The sequence below is a fragment of the Budorcas taxicolor genome, chromosome 16 (genome assembly GCF_023091745.1).
Source record: "Budorcas taxicolor isolate Tak-1 chromosome 16, Takin1.1, whole genome shotgun sequence".
Lineage (NCBI taxonomy): Eukaryota > Metazoa > Chordata > Mammalia > Artiodactyla > Bovidae > Budorcas > Budorcas taxicolor.
Window position 1 is genome coordinate 33716732 of NC_068925.1, and position 11023 is coordinate 33727754.

General features: G+C 37.7%; 1 protein-coding gene across 1 annotated transcript in view; it reads left to right on the forward strand.

The window, feature by feature from the left end:
- ADSS2 (adenylosuccinate synthase 2) overlaps positions 1-8751 on the forward strand; it is a 30967-nt gene extending 22216 nt beyond the window's left edge. The window contains exons 9-13 of the mRNA XM_052653859.1: positions 856-1010; positions 2175-2299; positions 3522-3619; positions 7186-7335; positions 8651-8751. Coding sequence (XP_052509819.1) covers positions 856-1010; positions 2175-2299; positions 3522-3619; positions 7186-7335; positions 8651-8703 — 581 coding nt within the window. The 3' untranslated portion in view covers positions 8704-8751. The remainder of the gene's footprint in view (positions 1-855; positions 1011-2174; positions 2300-3521; positions 3620-7185; positions 7336-8650) is intronic.
- The last annotated feature ends 2272 nt before the right edge of the window (positions 8752-11023 follow it).

Below are 11023 nucleotides of genomic sequence, written 5' to 3' on the forward strand. Positions count from 1 at the left end.
AGTAATATACATTGTTACTAAGCATGCACATCCTAAGATCTCTGGAAGTCTGTTTAATTAACTCCCTGGATGTGAGATTCTGAGTTTAAAAATTTGATGCTTATCATCTTCAAACTACTGCCTTTGTTGGCCTTTCAAGCTAAACATCATCTCTCAGTATAAGACTGTTCTCAGTTGTTACTAACATTTCATTGACTTTTGACTCCAAGTAAGCCAATTAAAGTGTATTTCTGTACAGTAGGTATATATTCTTGATATCATAATATGCCTATCCAATCTGGAAGAAAGCAGTGTCTAATTAGCATAGGGGATAGTTCAAGTATGAAGAGCATCTTGGGGTCAGGGTTGAGGAGGGTAGGAAGTACACCTTTGATTACTCTTGTCATTTCTGGGGTTTATCCCCTGAAGAGACATCAAAAGCTCATAAACTGGAATACCGCAGAATTCTTGGTGTACTTTTGTCACTCCAGGCTGCTGGGGTATCCGTATCAAGGGAGTAAAATAAATTTACTCCTGTTTTAAATTAACAGGAAAGTATAAAATATAAATCTACATAGTAGGAGAACACCAGAGTTTTGGCATTAAATTAGGTGAGTACCTACTGGACAGAACCGAGTAATTGCATGTACTCAAGGAGCATCTGTAGTATAGCACTACAGCTATAGCTCAACCACCTATGTTTTTATCTCTACAGACAAAAAGAATCAGGAATAAAACATCGAGGCTTTGAAAGGGTGGTTCCATAAGTCTGTCAAATACCTAGAATATACTCAAATGCAGAATTTTAAAAAATAACGTCTATCATTTTGTGTATATGATATCATTGTGTATTTTACTGTTTGTTTCTGTTTTTAGGAACTTATCCCTTTGTGACCTCTTCGAACTGTACAGTTGGAGGTGTGTGTACTGGCTTGGGTATGCCCCCTCAAAACGTTGGAGAAGTGTATGGAGTTGTGAAAGCTTATACAACTAGAGTTGGTATTGGTGCCTTTCCTACAGAGCAAGACAATGTAAGCCTGTTTCTCAGTAAATCTGATTCAAAAGTTAGAAAATTAAAAATCATGCTTTTTTTCTTTATGAATTATTGTCTTTTATGCATTTCACTTAATTTGCAAGATTAATCAGCACCACTTTAAAGAAAATTACATATACCTTTATTGTTAGTGGCAACAGATTGGCAACAAAAGGGGAGAGATTAGTGGGCACTTAAAGGTAACTAATTGCAGGCAAGTGAAGGTGGGTTACGAAGGGGATTAAGATAGTAGAGGAGGGAGAATTTAAAAATGACAGGTATCTTTCACCAAGAGCTTATTAGGAGTCAAGGTTGAGGAAAGTGGTCTCCAGACATTGTCTAATCATAGCCTACTGTTTACTTGGTGGTGACCTCAGGCCAGCCACTGTTTAATTGCTGTAAACTTAGAAGCTCTTTGTATCCTCACGGCAACTCTGGGAGCTGGGTGCTGTTACCATCCCCATTCTACATATGGGGAAACTGAGGCCTGGAGAACTGAAGGAACTGCCCCCAGGCCACACAGATAAACAAGGCTGAAAATTCAGACCTAACAAAGCAGTATTTTAGTTGTAATTCCGTGAGAATGTGTATAATAATGAAATGATGGCTTTAATCAGAAAGGTATAAATTAAGGAATAGACAGATGATAGATGGGAAAATTAGGTTGTAGGGAGTGGCTGTAGCTTAGAACTTTGAGCATTGTTTTCAATCTTAATTTTCTGCGAAAGGACATTGTGGTAGCAACTACTAGATGGGAATTTGCCTTATGGTTTTCAGGAAAATTATCAAACTACAGTTCTTAGAACAAATTGGACTAACTTACCTATTTTAGTAAATATTTATTAGCAGCTTAGTTTTTAATATGCAATATTTATATATGTTAATCTAAATTTTTAGAAGTTATCTGTATAATGTAAAAAAATGTTGGTCTTAAAACAGTAGTTAAAAAATAAAGTCAAAAGTGAATGTATTTCAAATAATGCCTCCTTCACATAAAATCTATCTCTGTGAAATTATACCTTCCAATTTAGTTATTTTTTCTGAAAGATGTTTATCTCTAAGAAACTTCATGCCTTGTTACATGATCTATACCATGTTATGTGATCTACTAGATTTAGAGTATTGGTATTCTAATCCTAAAGTTGTATTTTCCGTTCTTTAGGAAATTGGAGAATTATTACAAACAAGGGGTAGAGAGTTTGGTGTAACGACAGGAAGGAAAAGAAGATGTGGCTGGTTGGACCTTGTTTTGCTCAAATATGCTCATATGATTAATGGCTTTACCGCGTGAGTATTCTTAGAAACAGGTACTTCATAAATGACAGTTCATGAGTACAGGTTAAATTTTGTGGAGTGCAAACTTGAGGTAGTGCACTAATACAAAAATTTCACTCTTTAGACTCCAAATGAAATTGCAGTTCAGAAGTGGACCAAAATACAGGGGAGGGGTGCATAAGGAGAGAGAGCCTAGTTGTTCTCTCTAGACATCCAAGGTTGGGAGAGAAAATCTTGATGCTCTTACATGCAGATAAGTTCAGAGGGAGGTAAGACAGGCAGGTAGAAAGGTGAGTAGGTAGATGGATGGAGCAACATAGAGTGTGTATATCAGAGGGGAGGCAACGTAACTGATTCAGTGGATAGGCTTGATTGACATCTGACTTCTGGATTCAGATATCAGATCCGTACATTATGCCATGTGACTTTGGGTAAGATAATCTTTCCATGACTTTTTCATCATCTTTAAAATCTAAATAATAGTACTATCTACATCAAAGGGGTATTTTGAAATCTAGATGAGAGTATATAGCATGCTGCCTGGCACACTAAAAATGCTCAGCAAAAGTTGCTATTAATATTGCATACACATAATAAATATAAAAATGTATTCATGTTTGTGTGATTTAGGCTTAACTTTTAGCAAATATTAAAATAAAGGGCAAAAAAATAATCTGTGGACAAGAATCTCGGACCTAGTGTTTTATCTAATTTCTATAGATTTTCCTAGAAAACTGTTTTCCAGCCAATTTATTGGGAGATTTTGATGTGTCATGAAGAAATCCTCACTCTCCTTTGACAGTTTCTGACCAGAAGGGCAGTGTTAAAGGAGAATGAAGAAATGAGGCTGGATCGCATATGTGCATGTAGCGTACACGTATCTTGTCCTTCACGTGGAATAGTCAGTTTTGCTGTGTCAGCCACAGAATGCATCCTTTACTCCAGGCCGCCCTCTCTGGGTATGTATTAGTTGATCCTGAGAAACTGACCGAGAGGATGTGGATCTGTCAATCAGTGAAAATCTGTTACAGTTATTAGAAAAGTGATCAGTTAAGTCATTGTTTTTAATAGAGGAAAATATATCCATATATTGCCGTGTAGTGTTTTATGTGTGGTATGCTTTAAAGTATAATTCTAACCAGTTTTCAGAATTGCTTTGAAACTTTTAGCTTTGTATGAATTCTCCTTTACTCCTTCATCAAGTTGTTGACATCTCCTTTTCTTCCAAAATTAGGTTGGCGCTTACCAAATTGGATATTTTGGACATGTTTACGGAAATCAAAGTTGGAGTTGCATACAAATTAGATGGTGAAATTATACCTCATTTTCCAGGTACTCTTTTATTAGGTGTATGTATCAGAGCAATTCATAAAACTCTTCTGTATAATTTATGATATACAGCCACAGACTTGAAATGCCCTTTGTGAACAGTACAAGTATACTCACTAGCATTTGTTTCATAGTTGCTGTTGATTTGGGTGCTGTGTCATGACAAGCTTGTGTTCACACTTGAAATAGGAAAGAAGAGACATGGTACCACTGGGCCCAGTTATGCTGCTCCTGAATCTTATCTTCCCTACTTTGAAAGTAACCTTTTTGTAGGCATTCCTTGAGAAATGTGAGATAGGAGAAAAGAGCCCTGCTTGTCAGGGTAAGCAGGCTCTTAATACATTAACCCACTGTGTCCGTCAAGCTACAGGAATGATTTTTTCTAACTTATGTGTCTAAAGTAGATGGATGTAAGGAGATTTCCTCCTAGAGCCAGTGAGTTTCTTCAGGCATATCTTTAGTTATATGAGTTCTTCAGTTACTCAGGAAGTTCCAAAAATGTTTTCATTTTCCAGAAATAGAAACTGTTAAATTGTTTAGTCATCCTGGAAGACTAAGAATATGTCAAATGAAGAAATATTGACTAGCTTAATGGAACTTGGTAGACTGGTAGGTTTTTGACCAGTCCTTGGGAATTGAGAACTGTGAGTTCTTTGAAGCATGTTTAAAGTGATTATTTGTTAGCTGACATCTGGGCCATCTCCAGTTTGGCTTCTTCTGACTATTTTTTTCCTTGATTGTGGATCACTGTGTCTGTGTCTCATGACTTTTGGTTGAATATTGGACATTGGGCATAATATGTTGTAGAGACTTGGATTCTGTTATCTTACTCTGAAGAGTATTGGTTCTTATTTTGGTTTATTTTAGTTGAATTACTGGCTTGTCATCCTGAACCTTGTATAGCTTGGTTTTTTTTATACTTTGTTCATATAGTATATGGAGAATACAAGGTGTTTCCCAAATCTTTCTAACCTAGTGTGAGAAAGTCTCCAAGTTGTCTCTGTGGGTTTTGGCAGAGCTTAGGTTTAGGCCTTGTTGAGGGGTGGATGTGGGGGGTGGGGGAGCCTGGGTGAGGGAGAGTCTGTAGTAGATTTCAAGCTAAAGTTTGGTTTCTACTTTTAGTGAACAGCCTTTCTGTTGTCTCAGCTGGATGCCAGGAGAGTTAACAAGGTGTAAAGAGATCTTTCCAATCTGGCAGTGCTGGAGCTCCAATATACCCTGTCCCTTCCCTTTCACCAGCACTGCTTGACCTCTAGAATCTTTGTCCCACTCAGCTGTGTGACAGCTGCTATCCGGTAAGCCTCCCATGGGACCGTGTATGTATAGTTGAGCTTTAGCCATGGTACCTTCATACCCATTTCTGGCGGAGGAATACCCTCTCTGTATAGCTCTCTCCTCTCTGATGCTTGCCCTTGATGATTCTAGCTGCTTCAGCTTTCCTGAAATCTGATATCTATGTTCTCAGGTCAGTGGGACCACCATTCCCTACTGACTCCAGTGTCCTGACTTTGCTTGATCAAGAAATTGTCCCTGGCAGAGAGTCAAGTAGTTTCAGGAATTGCTTGAGTTTTCTTCCTCTCAGAGACCACAGTTTGTGCTACCTATTGACCGCTACCTGGAAAGAGCTGTCATGTATTTTGTCCAGTTTTACAGTTATTTATGCTAGAAAAGTTCGTCTAGAACCATATACTCCATCGTGGCTAAAAGGAGAAGCCCCACTGAGTCTCTTGATTTCTTCTTCTATGGTCTGTCGCAAGCAGTGCGACTTAGTGTGGTTCATCACTTTCTCTAGATGTCCACGAACATTCCTAACTTGATGCATTCTCATTGTATCATGGATCATAGGAGAGAACTCGTGTATCCATATATTCTCTTATTAAACTTTTTATTCCACCGCTTGCAGAATCCTTTCATCCTGTACCTTTAGGATCCAGTTCTGTACATATTCCTTTCGCTCCTACTAGTAAATACTGGCTCAGTCCCACAGATCCTTCAGAATATGTTTCCTCTCCTCCTTTAGCAGGCCCCGTGACTCCTTGGCCAACTTATGTTTGCATGTCAGGAGAGGAGGCCCTGAGAGGCTTCTGCATCATCCTCAAGCCAGGGGAAGCCTCAGCCATTCTGCAGGCCATCAGCGAATCTGTAGAAGGATTCAGCCAAATGTCTCAAAAGTCTCAGGGTCCCACTTTTTTCTCAAACAGGATCTGGCCTTGTCATAGCAGATTCGCTGGATTTGAGAGTTCAGCTTTCTCTGGAGCTCTGCCGTCTGTATGACTGAGTCCTAAGCCTGATCCTCAGCTCTTCCTGCTCTCCACTGTAGGAGATGAGATTCTCTCTAGGTGTTTCCATTAACCTCTGATTGTCTTTGTCCAGTTCATGAATGGCATCCATCCAGAGCTGTTTCCCTTGTGCTCATTTCTCAGTACGTCAGCTATTGCCAGTGCCTTACCTCCCACCATGCATCCCAGTTCACCTTCTGTGAACAGTTGCACTACTAGAACATGCCAAAGGCTGTACTCTCTCTACCACTAGCAATCATCCTCATTGCCAGCCTGCTGGCAACAATCCAGCTTCCACACCCCATTCTAGAGCCTTCTTCCTCAGACCACTCCTGGCACCAATTGTCTTACTTTTGGTTCCCTGGGAAACAGTCTTATGTTACAGAGATGTTTGTGTAGGTAGTTTGTTCGCAAGCGCTCTGAGCAACAATGTCTGTAAGGGAGGGGGAAAGAAGTAGCAGGATTAAGCAGAAGTTGAACTGCCAAGAAGTTCCATGAAAAACCCTCAGTTGGTCCCATGGGAAACTCTGGGACTAGAATAGTCCTCCAGAGTAGTCCCAAGTTAACGTAAATAGGCAAGTCCTTCATATCCCCATTTTGATTAGTCATTGGTATGGGCTGCTCCAGGGATACCGCTGAGGAGGTTCTGAACTGTGTGTTCTCAGCAGGCAGTACGCCCATAGCTGGGGGATTAGCGTGTGACTCCTGAAGAGGAAGTCTGGACAGTGTACCATAGCATCCACCATACAACCTCCGGTCAAAGACACTGTTCTTGTTTTAGTACATTTTCGGCTTCTATTAGGGAGTACAGAGAAACTGGTTAGGTGAGATAATGAAGACATTTTTCTGCTAAGTCTTTGTATACAGTCACAAAAACAATAGAGGATTTCCCAGGTGAGAGCACGTATGCAAGCCTTCTTTCTGTGACATTGCTGCCGTTATACGGATCCATAGCCCCCAATCCACAGTATGGAAGTCTAAAAAGCTCTGAAAACGGAAAGTTGTAAGTTTGGCACCGAAACTCATTTGACAGCAAAACGTGACTTGAACTGATGTTAGGATTAATAACACTATCCACTTAGGTGACTAGTCCTATTGCTGCAGAAATATGTTTGATTATGAAATGCTAGATAGTGTGCTGTTCTACCTCCCTCAATTCTGAAAAATTAGAGATTTCAAAACATTATTTGGCTCCAGTGTAAGAGATAGTGAACCTATGATGTATTAAAAACTCATTTGACAGTAGGCAGTGTACACCATGGGCAAATATATTTATTCTTTAACTTTCAGCAAACCAAGAAGTCTTAAATAAAGTTGAAGTTCAGTATAAGACTCTCCCAGGATGGAACACAGACATATCAAATGCAAGGACTTTTAAGGAACTACCTATTAATGCACAAAACTATGTTCGATTTATTGAAGATGAACTTCAAATTCCAGGTAAATATACTTTATGAACAACTATTTTTTCTACTTTTGATTTCAACTGTCTTTGAAATAGGATAAAACAGATTATTCCTCTGTAGAGTACTTATGATTTGCACAGATGCCCAGGAAAAGATAAAATATCTTTCTGTAATCCTTCACATGCCTCAAGACAATATATTACCTCTCACCCTTTTTGACCCTGTTTTTAATTCTGTTAGTCTTTTTTTTTTCTTTTTGCCGTATGACATTCATTCTTATTTCTTTCTCCCTCTTAGTAACAAATCCTTTTGTCTTTACCACCATCAAAACTGGTTTGTGATTTCTTTTCCACTTGAGGTTAAGCCACCCTTGAGAGTTGGTGGAGTTTCTTGACTAGATTTTAGGAAATAATAGATGCAGAAGATAGGAAATCCAACTTGAAAAAAACGAAAGAATAAAGAATAAAACTTCTTTATTAAAAAAAATAATAAGCTGGCCAAGGAGTTAGACATAACTAAATCATGGCTATGAACTAGTAATGTGAAATCTGTCTTTTAAAACATTGCTTTTTTCCCTTTGGTACTGTTGGAGATTTCAGAGACAAAAGGTAGAGTGGAAAATATCCTCTGTATAAAATCTGTTGTTCACTTAACCTGATTTTATATTGCTGATTATATTTGTGGTTCATCTCCAAACATGAATCTTGTTTTCCATATTGCTAGCTGTGTCTCCCAGCTTGATTTAAATCTTGTAAGCATGTTTGCTCATTGTACTTCGTCAGTGTCTTCTGAAATATAAAAAGCAGTGAGTTTAACAGTGACATCTATAAAATGCCATAACGGTTTGCCCATGTCGTGCCGATGAGGAGAGATTCCCCTAGACTGGTACAGTAGCCAGATTCTCAGGCTGTGCAAATTAAATAGTATTCTCTTCCAGATATTTCTACTTGTTGTGAGATATGGACGTTACAGTGTCACTTCAGTGTCCTCTTACTGTCATCTATTTATTAAAGATGCCTATCTTTTCTAGTTAATTAGGAATTTGATTAAAGGTTCTTTAGGTCTCTGCTGGTTTGGGCCAGTATTTTACTAATCACTAGGAACTGAACAGTTGTAAATATTGTACTATTAATACAGGAAAATTTTAAGGCATACTACCCTGTCCTGGATGTTGACTGCACATTCTGTTTAGAAATTGGCATAATCTGCTATTAGAGGAAAAAGATAGCAAAAGACATGGGGGGAAAGTTAAATGGTAACACTGAGAAAAGTGGGGGATCTGTTAATCCCAAAGATTGAACATTATACATGGACTAATGCTATTCTTATCCTCTTTTTCTCCCTCCCAGTTAAATGGATTGGTGTAGGTAAATCCAGAGAATCTATGATTCAGCTCTTCTAAGGATTTCCAGTGATGCAAGAAACACTCCTGGAGAGGCGGGGAAAGGACTTTCTTAAATATTTCATTTATGATCTGCAAATTCCAAGAATAAAGACATTGAAGTGAGTTTTAAGCCCTACAGTTGTTTCCAGTCTTTGAGATGGATGGCTGGTGTGGAGATACACTTTGGCATTTTCCAGTGTCAGCTTCCTTAGCTGGCATAATTGCCAAATCATTTGTTGCTCCTGCTGCTCATGGTGCCACGTTTTCTTTGAATGTTTAGTAATAATATAATCAATGTTGTTTGAAATCTAAAATAGAATTACTTTCAGTGTAGTTTTCTTATTGTTATTGTGTGTTCATAGGTTTTACCTCTATTGAATGGTAAGAACAATTAATGCAGTTTTGCACAAATATTTTTACATTCTGATCATTCATTTCTGTCACTGTAACCTTTGTTGTTCGAAAGAAAATGATAAGAGAGGAGTCCTGTAAATTTTTGTAATGCTATAAATTCTGTTTAAATTGTGAACTGTTTATTTTCTGCTGAGACCATTGCAAATTTGAGCTTTGGTGGTAGGAAGGGATATTCATGAGTCCTCTAATTTGTACAGAACACAAAACTTATTTCTCTTGTGTAAATTATTTAACATATTGAACATTTGGGTAAATGTTCAAAGAAAAAAAAAAGTGTTCCCCAAAATAACAATTGTAATGTTAAAAAACTTAGTCATTAAAAGATCTGTTGTGATATTTGGTGGATATTTTTCTTTAATTTCAGACATTAATTCTGAAATGTATAGCTTTCTTACCATTATTTCTAAAGTCAAATGGGTTGATATTTGAACATTGTGCCTGCCAGTATGCCTACAGAGTCATCTATAAGTGTCCAAATGAAACCAACTTGTTGGTCATAATTTTGATCATGCCTTTATTTCTTCTTTCTTGAAAAAAAAAAAGGGTGTTATTTTAACTATTTGGCTTAACATAATGCATTGTAGATTATCCTTCAATGAACTATTTTAAATGTTTAAATTAGGTGCCACTTAAATTTATTTTATTATACCATCAATAGCTGATTAAAAAGAACCAACTATTTCTAGTATATTTTGTGTATTGTGTTTTTGTTCTGATAAGAAAAATAATAGTAATACTACTAGTACGTATAAGACAGAGTTTTACCTTTATAGTCTGCGGGGGTAAAGTGAGGAAAACTCCACAACAGAATCTTTGAAAGGATCTAAGTGTCTTTTATCTTTACTAAATGTATTTAGATAGTTTTTAGAGTCCGTTATCTGGGCTATAAGCTTCACATTATTAAAACGTGTTTTTAGTAATGGCCCAGAAGCAAATACAGTGAGCTGTTTGTGGACTTCCCTGGTGGTCCAGCGATTCTGCATTTCTACGGCAGTGGGTGCAGGTTCAGTCCCTGGTCAGGGAACTAAGATGCCACAGGCTGAGCAGTGCAGCCAAAAAGTTAAAAAAAAAAGTGAGCTGTTACTAATTAAATTGGTTGAGAGAAGATGTTCTTCAGATACAATTAAGTCTTTAAAATCATAGGCAACTGTATTAAAATAATCTTTTGTTGATCAAGTATATATGCTGGGTATTAGGTATGTGATAAGTAAGTACACAGTCTTCCTAAAGTTTATTGTAGTGGGGAGAGCATGCTAAACAAACATATGCTAGGATGGAAAAGTACCGGAGTGCTATGCAGGAGAACCTAATCTAAATTTGGAAAAGGTCAGAGAAGGCCTTTAGTAGAAATAGCATTTAAACAGACCAAAAAGATAAGTGGCTGGAGTACAAAGTAGTCAATATGCAAAGACCTAGAGGCTCGAAATAATTTGGAAAGTTTGAGCAACTGAACAGAACAGCAAGGGACTGGTGAGGCTGCTGAGGCTGGCAAGAAAAACCAGAGGAAGGTAAAGCCAAACAGCCAAACCCGTGTTTTATACGAGGACTGTAGGCTAATATGTATATATTTCAGGAGGCATGATAACTGCACAGAACAACTGCTGAAACAAAACTCTGAATTGTAAAACTTAATAGAAGGGAAATAAATGACAGAAGAAGATATTTCAGTGTGGAGAGGACCTGCCTAGTATATATGTTTATATATATTACTACAGTTAAATGGGGATGCCTTCCCTTCACAAATGAGTATATGAATTTAATGCCATTCCAACCAGAATCACCATGGTGTTCCTTGTAACTGGACAAAAATTATTGAAACTTAGGTGAAAAAAATGAATATGTAAGAGTGTCTAAGTTATTTTTGAAAAAGGAATGTGTTGAGAGAGGAGGTTTTTACTCACCAAATATTAAAGCAGTATAAAGC